Source organism: Terrapene carolina, unplaced genomic scaffold (assembly GCF_002925995.2).
Source record: "Terrapene carolina triunguis isolate 2854851 unplaced genomic scaffold, T_m_triunguis-2.0 Scaffold113, whole genome shotgun sequence".
NCBI classification, from domain to species: Eukaryota; Metazoa; Chordata; order Testudines; family Emydidae; genus Terrapene; species Terrapene triunguis.
In genome coordinates, this window is record NW_020664464.1 from 14,584,921 (window position 1) to 14,597,126 (window position 12,206).

The 12,206-nt window shown below is 39.2% G+C and overlaps 2 protein-coding genes across 2 annotated transcripts in view; one reads left to right on the forward strand and one right to left on the reverse strand.

Moving 5' to 3' along the window:
- DOCK8 (dedicator of cytokinesis 8) overlaps positions 1-12,206 on the forward strand; it is an 80,120-nt gene that overhangs the window by 8,088 nt on the left and 59,826 nt on the right. Inside the window, exon 9 of the mRNA XM_026652400.1 lies at positions 1,368-1,530. Within this exon, the coding sequence (XP_026508185.1) occupies positions 1,368-1,530 (163 nt within the window). The remainder of the gene's footprint in view (positions 1-1,367; positions 1,531-12,206) is intronic.
- Positions 4,796-7,715, reverse strand: LOC112106773 (angiopoietin-related protein 3-like). The gene is made up of 3 exons (XM_024200192.1): positions 7,162-7,715; positions 6,480-6,590; positions 4,796-5,453 (listed from the first exon to the last, which is right to left on the reverse strand). The coding sequence occupies exons 1-3, from the start codon at positions 7,654-7,656 to the stop codon at positions 5,340-5,342; spliced, it is 720 nt and encodes a 239-aa protein (XP_024055960.1). The 5' UTR covers positions 7,657-7,715; the 3' UTR covers positions 4,796-5,339.

A 12,206-nucleotide genomic window follows, 5' to 3' on the forward strand; every position in this document is an offset into this window, starting at 1 on the left:
ATAGTTATTTTTATATTATAAATTAGTTTTTTTTCATCGATAATTTACAATGGGTTCATTCGGTTTTTTGGTTTTACCTGAAGTTTTTTAGGAGAATGGGATTAAAGCAGAATCTCAAGATCCTTACTGGTTCCCTAATACCTGGTTAGAACAGGGATCAGAGATTGGGTTGGGTGATTAAAATGTTTACTCTCTTCCCCTTTTAATTGACCCAGTGTTAATTAAGCAGAGGCAGAAACTGAATTTGGCCTCTCACAACAGCTTGACCAACTGATGCTTTTTTGTGATGGCTTCCTTGTGCTCCAGATTTTAAGCTTTCATTTACAATACATTATGTCTCTAGTCCTTGTGGTTGCTAAGAAAATCTCTAAAAAGTGAACTGAATATAACCACTGCAGGGATGACTGCCTGGGTCTGTAGGCAGCCTGAAGAGCAGCTCTGGGAGGTGTGAACTGCTCCCATTCATCTCAATAGAGTATTAAATCTTAAGTTTAATTATGACTGTTTAAATGTTACCATTGTTAACAATTTCACTGCTGGTCACAGCAAGCAAGAAAAAATATGGAAAATCATATTCTGAAGATCTGCACCTCATTTTACTATCTTAAGTAAGGCAGTGCTTGCTTTGCGCACAAAGCTAGCGAGAGCATCACTACTTTATTTCCAATTCAAGCCCTTAACAAATGTTATCCTTTTTGAATGGACAAGACTAGAAAGTCAACTCAGCATATGGTATCCCTTCCTTCCTGTCTACATGTGAATGTGCAAAGAGTCTTGTGTCTTCATCAGCTGCTCCATATATTAAGTGTCAGGACAAGATCAGAAATGAGGATAATTAAAGCTGAACCTAGAAACCACCTCCATTAGAACTGGTTCGGTTTTGGTGGCTTTCTTGATATGGACATATTATTAAACTGGAAAACCAACACATTCCAAAGTGTGTGTGCCAAGGAATGCCACTACGTGGATGGGGATAATGTAGGTGCCAAAAGCTTCAATGGCGTGATAAGATCGCCAGTGATGGTCTTAAACTGAATATCCCATGAGATCACCTTTAGGACCTGCCCAGAGATCAATCTGGGAAGTGCTCAACCTGCAAGGAGGCCATGTTCCTTTTGGATTTACTGTGATGATGATGAAACCTGAAGAGAGATTTTATCTTGATATGTAGGGAACTATATGGGTTACTTCCCTGTGTATTCAGATAACAAAATACTTTCTCCAACCAAGATTTCTTTCTCCTGCAGTCCTCAAACTAAAAACCCAAATTCATTTTACTTCTTTTGACCTTATGCATGTTTGGTTTGGTTTTATTTTTCATTAATTATTTTTAATGGTGGGCTGAGCTTTCATATAATTTTTTTAAGGATCACTTAAATTGGAGATCTCCCCAGCTTCAGAAGTCCTCAGTTGCTGTCTCACCCCTGAGTTATTACAAGTGAAACCATTTCCTGAAAACCGCAGTCGTCCTCAGAAAGAGATTTTGGAGTTCCCAGTTCGAGAAGTGTATGTTCCCCACACTGTTTATAGGTAAGAAAAATGGATTTTTTGAAAACTGTTAAACCCATATTCCAAAAATAATTATGGTATAATTTTTCTCTGATTCATAGAAACTAGAAATTGAAAAACATGTTAGGTTATCTAAGCCTGTAAAGTTACAACCATTCTTTATCTCATTAGCCAATATAAGATAGGATCCCTATTGTATGTTCTGCAGTATATTTTCCAGTCCAATTGTAAATGTCATGAGCAAAGTGTTTCAAAAGTGTTGAGGAACCAGCAGCTTTCATTCACTTCAGTAGGTACTCAGACAACTTTACATAGCTGCTTGTATATGAATTTAGGAACCTAACTTTAGGCACCCATGTTTAAAAATCTTAGCCTTGAAGTTCTGACTCCCAGTCTTTTTTTCTAACTATAAAATCCCATTGACATCTATGGAAAACAGAGGCCTTGATTTTTAAACCGCTCATGACACAAGACTAATTATATTTTCATTTGTGATTTTGTTGTATCCTTTATCTTGTCATATAATAGGAGTAACATTCACAGCATTGGAGCATATTTGTACTGAACAGCTTTTGTAGTTACCACATGTCATCTAACTACCCAAAGATGCAGTTTATTGCTCTGTATACTCCATGAATAAGATCCCTTCTCTATATCATATCACTTCGTAAAATGTATTAGTCTATTCTGACTGATTAAAAAAGGTAAAAGTTCTAAAGAGTACAAATCAAAATAGGTCCCATCATTTCTTACTAGCCTGGCAACACATTAATCCCAAATGAGCTATGAATATCAAGGGAATATTCTTCAACACACTGATGTACTGTATGGTAATGCTAATAATAAACAGGCTGGAGATTTGTGACTCGAGGTATGTTCTGGGATTATGTATAGATTTAGCTCTAATATTTGTATTTGTTTTTGAAATTTGCTTAAAGGAACAGAGAATGTATTGCAGATTTTTTTTTTTTAAATCAACAGCTGAGTATACTGTACAGGACTGGGACTTGGACTTGGACAGCAGGGCCAGTTTGATTAGCAGGGGAGATGTGACTATCACAAATGAGTCAGGGAGTGTGACGCTTCCTGGGGGTACCCAGGTGTAACAGGGTGCATCTTCACTCCTGCCTTCTTGCCCCACAGATTCTGCCCAGAATCCACTAGTGTGCATTCACAGCATCATTTATTTTTGAATGCCTTCCACCAGTACCACTATAGTCCCCGTGCAACAGTCTGTTTGAAATATCTTTAGCGCTTTTGGCCCTCTCCTCAGGACCTGAGGGAACAGAGGTCTCCCTTCCCTGAGGCCTCCTTGTGGCTGGGCTCAGCTAGCCCTGTTCCCCACTCTCACTCCCCTCTGCATTTCCTTCCTGTGCCTCTTTCTCAGACTGGGGCTGATGGGCTAATTGGCTCTGTATCCCACCCAGCCCACCAGCCTGCTTCTCTAATTACCTCAGTCAGCTGTCTCTGGGGAACTAGTTGGCGTCTAAGTGATCTGAGTGCAGGCTCACCTGTTCACTGCCTACACTTTGTCACACCAGGGTTGTGAGACACCTCTCTACCACCTCTCCTTAGCATGAGGAAGCCTTGTCTCTGCCTGCTGTGGGTCAGCTTTTTGACTCCATTGGTCACAGGCAACACAAGCACTTCCTTCCAGGCTTCCACAGGCCCCACACTCTAGCAGCTACAGGTTAGCGATAGGCACACTCCAACCCCAAGCATCTCCTTGGAGTGCCCAGCCCCTGTTCCTCTATATTTCCAGATTAGCTGCTCCCAAAGTACCAGTGCACCCTGGCTTACCAGTTGCAGCTCTGATCACTGCTCCTTTTAACACACAGAACTTAAATAAGAGTATAGTGAAAACAAATAGCAGTTTATTTAAAAAAGTACAGGGATTCGAGTAATAGCAAGTAGGAGTACTGGAAACAAAAGATTACATGTAAAATAAAAAGGTTACGTGCATTCTAGAGCCTAGATTTAATTAACTAGATGTTTCTCTGTTCTATAGAGCAATGCTCACCCAAAGTCCTCCCATCATCTTGCAGCCGGACTTGGCTGTGAACACCTTTTCATGAGGCAAGTCCCACTGTCCGCTTGCCTCCTCGGTGAAAGATGCAGGGTGTTTCTTGGTACCCTTGGTACTATCAGGACAGTCCTCTGTTCTTTTTCATAACCAGGACACCCCTTGCAGATTGTTTGTTTTTTCCTGGGGCCTCCCTCTCTTGTTCACTTTGCAATCTTTTAATCAGCATCTGGCTCTGTATGCAACTAGGTGAGACACACAGTGACCAGATGGGGAGAGAAGCATTTGCTACCTCCTGCACAAAAGGAACCAGTTGCCTCTGGTTACCTGCCTCAATGCCAAGGTTTTGAAAACATAATTTCCAGTATAGCTGCTTAACTCCTGCAATACTATCTGTACGTACATTTCAGAATGGTTACGACAACCAGTGGGCTGCACTGGTATAACCGAGACGAGAATTTTGGCCCTTAATTTGTAAGGAATGCTGAAGGATGAAGAGATATGTGACTGATCTCATTGTAAAGATTTAAAATTTCATGGGAGTAGGAAAATTAACCATCTGTAAGTGGTTTTGGTGGAGCTATTTTAGCAGTAAAGATGCTTTAGGAGTGTCATTATTCCAGTATAGTACTGTGTATCTGTGCTGTTCAGCCACTTGAGGGTGCAGTTTCTTCACTCTAGACCCAGACACGTTTTAATGAGGAAAGTTGCAGTGTCTTAAGCATATGTGAGAGAAGATGGAAATTAATTTCTTTTTCTCTATTTGCAGCATTTCGTTCAAATATTTCTATAACTCAAGTAGCTTTCCAAGGGGTTTAAATTGCCCACTTCATTTCTCTTTGTTTAAGAATGTGGGTCCCTGCTCATGTATTACCCTCAGAGTTCCTGCCATCAGAGGCCCCATTTATGTCTATCTTGCTACCTCCCTGCTTCTTTATAGATCTCAGGAAAGAACAGTGCTTATGCCACTGCTATTGGCAGAGGGGATATGACACAATATCCCACTTCTTGTTTTTACTATCCAGGAGTAGTTCCAGCCAGTCCCCACTTGTGCTCAGTGTGTGTGTGTGCGACTGTGTGTGTGCACGTGCACACACACACACACCTGCTTATAAGGTTTCCTGAAGTTACTGTAATTTTTTATTTTAGTGTGCGCGCGCACACACACACACACAAAAGCAATGAATTCTGTTATATGTTACTTAGCATAACACAAACCATGAAAAAATGAAAGTCTAGCAAACAGCAATCTAGTGGCACAAGTATTCCTCCTGCATATAGCTTGTGTATCAGTGCTTTCAACTGATGCATTACATCCGACATGCCATAACAAATTGCATTAGTTATGTAATATACGAGTGGTGAAATATATACCATGTGGCATGATGATCACTGTGCAGTCAAGTCAGTCAGCTGAGAAACTGAATAAAACATGGATTTCCATAATCTTCATGATAAAGCATAGTTCTAAGAAATGTCTAAAAACACTTTTTTAAAAATCAGATGCACTCATTATTTTCAGTACCTTAAAATATTTGCTTTGTAACTAGTGCTTACGGATCTACAACATTTCTGTTAGGAGCAAGCTAGTAGGTAACTGTCATATTCACGCTACAATAACAATATTTTTGCAAAACTTTTCAGCACCTTGGCCATGCAGTTTGTTAAAAGATAACAACTATTGAACAAGACAGCCCCTAGCTTTCTTGCATATTAGCCTTCTAAATCAAGATAGAAATCCTAATAGCATATCTGCATTTACACTGCATAGATCACTGGTAAAATATTTTAATCCTGTGATTGTCTTTCATATACTCTCATGTACTGATAATGTTGTGTTCTGCATCTCAGAAGAATCTGCTATTTTCTTCCTGATTCCATTGGTCTTCAGCTGTCTGGCTAGTTTGCTTTTTGGCCTAACCTGTGTAGCAAAAAGTAACGACAACAATGCAATGTGGTTAAAAATAAAAGAGAATTACAGAAACAGAAAGTGAATGCAAGTCATTTATAAAGTATACAGGGAAATCACAAGTTTTTCGTTCTATAGGTACTAAAGTGAGCATCAGTCTTCTAGAGATACATAGGAATCAAATGATTCCATTAATCAACAAGTATGCATCTCCATTCTTTTGGCAGGCAGAATGTTGGGAGATTAGACTGCAGCCATTGAATTCTGAAACCAGCTCCGCTACTGATTCCCTGCATAGCCCGTGGGCGAGTGGCTGTATCCCATTTGTAAAATTCCTGCCATGCAGGAATGTGACATGGGTTGATGATATTTATACAGTACTTAGAGCAGGGGTAGGCAACCTATGGCACGCGTGCCAAAGGCGGTACGCGAGCTGATTTTCAGTGGCACTCACACTGCCCGGGTCCTGGCCACTAGTCCAGGGGGCTCTGCATTTTAATTTAATTTTAAATGAAGCTTCTTAAACATTTTAAAAACCTTATTTACTTTACATACAACAATAGTTTAGTTATATATTATAGACTTATAGAAAGAGACCTTCTAAAAACGTTAACATGTATTACTGGCACGCGAAACCTTAAATGAGAGTGAATAAACGAAGATTCGGCACACCACTTCTGAAAGGTTGCTGAACCCTGACTTAGAGGATTAGTGCTAGCTTTTGGTATTGGTGTTGTTTGAATTCCCAACTCCTGATGCCAAGAATTTTGGCAGATCTCTTGTCTTTCATCTCCCTTTTAGGAAAAACGTATCATGACTGTTTCCCCCTATAACAGGAAAAGCCCTTGAGGCAGGGACCCTCTTTTTATAATGTTTGTACAGCACCTAGTATGATGGGTTCCTAGGTGCTACCACAATACAAATAAATAATATTCATAATAATGTTTCCAGTTCAGTGGATCACTGTATTCTTCCAAACTCAAAACAAAGGCCAGTAGTGAAAAGGTGAATGGGGAAGAAAAGTTATGAAGAGCCTACCTTTTTCAGTAACTTTTGAATGAGTGCATCTTGTATACTAATTTGGTCTTGCTGCTGCTCCACTTCAGTAAGCAACTCATCAATTCTTACGCTTTGAGTTTGCACAAAAGACTAAGAAAAGAGGTGGGGAGGGAAGAAAAGATTACTTTGAAGCTGCAAAAATCTTTGATGTGTTCCAAGGTTTGGTCACAAAATACTGGGGCATCTTCAATGTGATTTTTAATTTTTTTTAGCTGGAGGAATTATCAGAAATAGAATAGAACATTGTTTTTAAAGGCAAATCTTGTAGTCCCCATGCAGGCAAAATTCTCAATGAAGCCAATAAGAGTTTTGCCTGAATAAGGACTGCAGGTTTTGTCCCACTTTTAATTGTATGTGGTAAATGAATTTACCACTACAGTTTTTGAATAATAATTAGTAATTATCAAGCTATACAATGCACAAAAATAAAGACAGCTCATGCCTGGAAGAGCTTACATGTAACCACATACTTCTTAAATAAAGAAAAAAATGCAGAGCAAAACAGACAAGCCTGTTTTCAGCTCATATGGTAATAGATTTATGGATTAAAAAAAAGTCCTATGTCTAGTATCCACTTTTACTGAGAATCACTATAAGTGAATAAATAATCATGCTAAAAGATAGATTAAGAAGATCAGGTGTTAAAAACTCCAGTACTTACCATAATGTCAGTCATACTCACTGAAGTACTGGTGTTAGTTTTGTAATTTAGGGCATTCTCTATCTTCTCCTCTAAAAATTCCAGCTTGGGGGTGAAAGTCATTCTGTAGTGCATTACTTCACCAAGCTGGTTCTGGAGCTCTGCAGAGAGCCTGCCCAGAACTTGGTTCCTAGTTTCAAGTTGTTGAGTTTTCTCCATAAGACCATTTCTCAGCCTCTTATTTAGGCTGACCTGCTCCAGTAATTCTATCAAGGAGTTGTTAAAAATGTTGAGCTGTTGAAAGATGTAGGTAATTTTCTCTTTAGTATGGTCAACCTGCTCCTTTAACCCAGCTCCAAGCTTCAGGACACCCTGAGAGAGCACACGGATTTCCTCGCTGGAATAATGAAAGTGGGCACCTGGCTTTTCTTTCTTGCTTGATGCATAGTTGCCTTTGGTTACACTGTTTAGAGAATGTGCAATACACAGGAGGACCAAAACAGATATTTTGTACATTGCAACTTGTAAAGTTTTTTAGCCTCCTACAGATCTGCCAGCTTGTTCTAAGAAAAGTTTCCAAATGGACCACTTTGAAGGTCCCAGCACAGTGGGAGAAAATGTGAATGCGATCAACAAAGTATTTTCAAATTCCACAGGTTAACCCCTAACTTCCTATTGCAGTTAAAGAGCAGCTGTTTAAATACTGGGTTAGTGATGAGTCTATGCTTTGAATTCCAAAATATTTTGCATTGAAATTATATACATCGAAAACATCCTGGGAAAAAGAAGATATTGAAGCATGTGAGATGATGTATCATATCACGTAATACATATGACTACACAGGAACATGTTATCAGTATTTTGGGAAGTACTAGATTACATTAAATGTCATGTACCTACAAGGATAGTGTTATTTATTAAATTTACAAGGCCAAAATAATTTCATCATAATTATCAACAGTATCCAAAAGTAGGGCTATTTAAGGAACATTTTCAAGAAACTACTTTTGTTTCTTTCAGGCATATTGTCTGCTGTATGTTAAAGCCTAGAGTTAATGATCATCAGAAATTTAACCATTTAGTTCATTAATAAAGATTTAATGCGATTAGATTTGGAAGTAGATAAGGTGACCAGATGTCCCGATCTTGTAGGGACAGTCCTGATTTTGGGGTCTTTTTCTTATATAGGCTCCTATAACCCTCCACCCCCTGTCCCGATTTTTCACATTTGCTGTCTGGTCACCCTAGAAGTAGATCAACCCTTCTGCTGGTGCAGTTGGAGAGAACCTAGATCCTAGGATCACGGAATGAACAGGAAAGTTGTGTGTCCACAAACATTGTCCCTGTACAAGTCCATGAAATTCCCCATTCCCTTTTTTTCTAGTACTCACAGAAGGCCCTTGGGACAACGTACTTTGGGGTCGAGCCCAAGGGAAGGCCTTACTCCTGGCTTATCCTGTGGATATCAGAGTAAATATCAGGTTTTAATGGTACTTGAAACATTATCATCTCCCATTGGGTCCCTTGCACAAGTGTGAATGGGCCTTCCCTCTGGATCTCCAGGATTCATGGGGGCTGTGAGGTCGAAACCGATTGCCTCTTGTGCATCCCACAAAACATCCACTTGAGTGGATGGTTATTTGGAAACTCCATGAGATGGACCTCACAGACTTATACCCAAACCCCCTAATCTGGATCTGAACACAGACTCCTGAACTGATCTCTAATTTTAAGTATAAGAAAATATTATCCAGGCTATTATCCATATTAAAAGTAAAATCATATTTAAAAAACCTAAAGAACTATGGCCATCTTGAGAATTTATGCATGTACTTCCTTTTAAAATAATTTAGCATATTAAAATTCTGCTGATGCACCATTTCTTCTGTATCAGAGGGGTAGCCGTGTTAGTCTGAATCTGTAAAAAGCAACAGAGGGTCCCGTGGCACCTTTAAGACTAACAGAAATATTGGGAGCATAAGCTTTCATGGGTAAGAACCTCACTTCTTCAGATGCAAGCCACATTTCTTCTGTGTTTTCTAAGTTATTGAAAATGAGCTTATATAGTCAGTAAAATAACTGCAATTTGGGATAAAGTTTACAGCCATTTTTCTGAAGACCTAATAATGAGTGAAAACAATAGAACCAATAGAGACTATCTTGACATATACTAAATAACTGCATTATTTGTATCTATTACCATCAGCAGCAAGTGCCAAGGTTAATTTAGTGATCACAGTACATTTGCATATCAGTCTGTGTTCTGTATTAATAGGGTCTACCTAGAGATATATTGAATTTTATGTGTGGTATTCGTGTCCTAGTCATCCAGAGACATATCTATTGTTGATTAAAATTTGGAACCCAGCCACACTGGGATGTAACTCACAAATAGCCATGTAATTTAGTATGAAGAACTACCAACCAACACAACCAATAATTATGAGTAATGGCATTTAAGCACAAGAGGGTCAAAGTCTTAAAGCCTGTGCATATATTTTATTTTGGTGGAGGATAGATCTGCTCTGCCCTGACCATTGAACATGGTCAAGTCAGTGCAGTCAAATTTCATGGAGATGTTGGACAGGATAGCAAGTTCAGACCACAGTGGAGTTGTACAGTGTGCAAGTCAGGGCAGGGTTTGACCCTATTGTGTTTAGACAGAGCAGTACAGCTGATCTCTCTTCAGAGGGTTCTCCAACCCAAGTCAGTGTTATGTGCACAGTAAGGGTTGTTTCTGTGAATCGGTGGTTTTACTGAGAGACTCTAATTAAATTAGATTTGCATAAATTTTATGTTGTCATCTTTATTTTATTAATTATTGTCTTGTGGACTTGCATGAACATTGTTTTGTTATTATCTTGGCCAATGTTTTGCTCTTCTTTTGACATCAAAACGTCTTCTCCACAGTTGAGCATTTATATTGCTTTGACACTGACTGGCACAGAAATTTTTCTACCGTCATTTTTGACCTTGTAACATGGTGTCCAAACACTAGCACTAAAGGAACACAACTTAAAAATCAGACTTCTGTCTGAAAATGTTGTACCTGCTATAGTTACAAATCCCAACTAAAATTACTAAAACTGAAAGACATTAGAGAAACATATGTTCTTCTGTTTTAACAGTATGTTTACCTTTTACATAGTCAGGCTTCACTATTCCCCTGGATAGGCAGTTGATTTTCCCAGGGTTTTGTTTTGTTTTTTGTGCGTGTTGAGGTTTTTGATGCAGCAATTGAGGAGAGAAAAGCATTTACAAAAATAGACACATGCAGCTGAAAGTAACAAAACCTGGCAGAAAGACTTAGAAGCAGAAGTAGTACCTGAAACTACTTACATTTTTAAAAAAAGTTTTAGATCTCAAGATGGTGGTGTTCATTTAACACTAGCCTGAGAACAGTAACTGAATCATGCTATACCCCATTTATTTATATGTGAAACTAGCATCATTGAAAAATACTTGAGAGTACCCATAAAGGATTTTTAAAGAACACCAAATAGGCCTAAACTGGTGAAATCTGGGGTGGTAGGTGGTTGTTTTTAATTAAACTACATTGTACCTGAAGTTTGATGTCTGAAATCTGATGCAAGTCATCTTCAAATTATGTTGGTCTGTGTTCGAAAAAACAGTTTTACCTTTCAAAAAAAATTCTGGGAAGAAAGTTTGCAGTTGGGCTGACATCATTTATGCTAAAGTTCACCCTAGTATGATTTCGAAATGCTGAGATTATTATTATTTGGTGTATGCAATCGGCCAAGCCACAGCGTTCTTATCAACAATGTTCAAGGCACAAAGACCTCCAGGAAGTTGTCATTTTTTCAGTTCTCAACAATGTGTGTCATAGTTTGTGGCTGCCCACATTGACATAGTGGACGTTGCTGAGATAACAAACTCAAATAGAGATGTTTTATAATGGCAAAGCTAACTCAGTCTTTAGCTGCAGTGATACTTGTATAATGCTGGCTAAATAAAGGAACAGTTTACAGTACAGCAGTGTGAAGATAACATCCCACAACTAGAAACAAGAATCAGTGGCTGCAGCTGATCAAATTCCAGAGTGTTTTGCCCAGCATAAGTGCACCATCCTAGAGGTCGTAGGGTAAGGTATCCCTTACAAAAATTAATCTCCATAAAAAGAACTCACAAAAAATAGAGAGAGAGAGAGAGGGTCAGAATGGGTCAGATCCTGAGCCCTGATGTGGCCCCTTTGCATTGTCACTTTACATCCCACCCAGCTCTACTTCACCCATACCTGTCTAGTCTTACTGGCCCTCACAAGGCTGGTTGTGAGACACTCACAATCAGCCTACAAACATGTAGGCCCCACACTGAAGTGTCTGTGCTAGACAGCCCTGGTTCAGCAGCTCCGACCCCAGCGGCCTGCCTACAGCCCCACTCTGGCTTCCACCAGCTTTGGTTACTAGTTGCAGGGTGAGCCCAACACACTCCCAGTCCCAAATTTTCCCCAAACCGTGTGCTCTGTAATGTCCTGCCCCCTCCTGGGCAGTTTGGAGAAATAATAAAGTTTGTTTGTTCCTCTAAAGACACAAAAGCCACCGCCTTGCCACATTAACTGGAGTTAAGATTCACTTTAATTCAAACACAGCACTGGTGATTTAGATTAATAGTAAAACAAATGTATTAACAAAAGAAAATAGGATTTTAAGTGAGTTCAAGAATAAAAGATAAAGTTAGAAAGGGTTACAAGCAAATAAAAGTGAAAACATGCCTCTAAAAGTCTAAAACTTAATCTAGCAAGGTACAGGTTTTGTTCAAAATGCTTTTTCTCACCTATATTCAGTTGCCAGAAAGTTCAACCCCTCCTTGGTGGAAGGACCCATCTTTCTCAGCATGCAAGAGCTCTGTTCCTTTGTGTCTGTCCAGTGATGGATGCAAAGATGGCTTCTGTCTTTGCTTATATCTTCCAAAGTTCAGTGGCTTTGTTTCAAGAGGCAGGATGACCTCATGCTGTTCTTCCCTTCCTGTCTGTAAATGGGGCTTCCATGGTTTTGATTCCACCATGCATAATTTTAATAGTAGACAGGTAAATAGCTACTTTTCT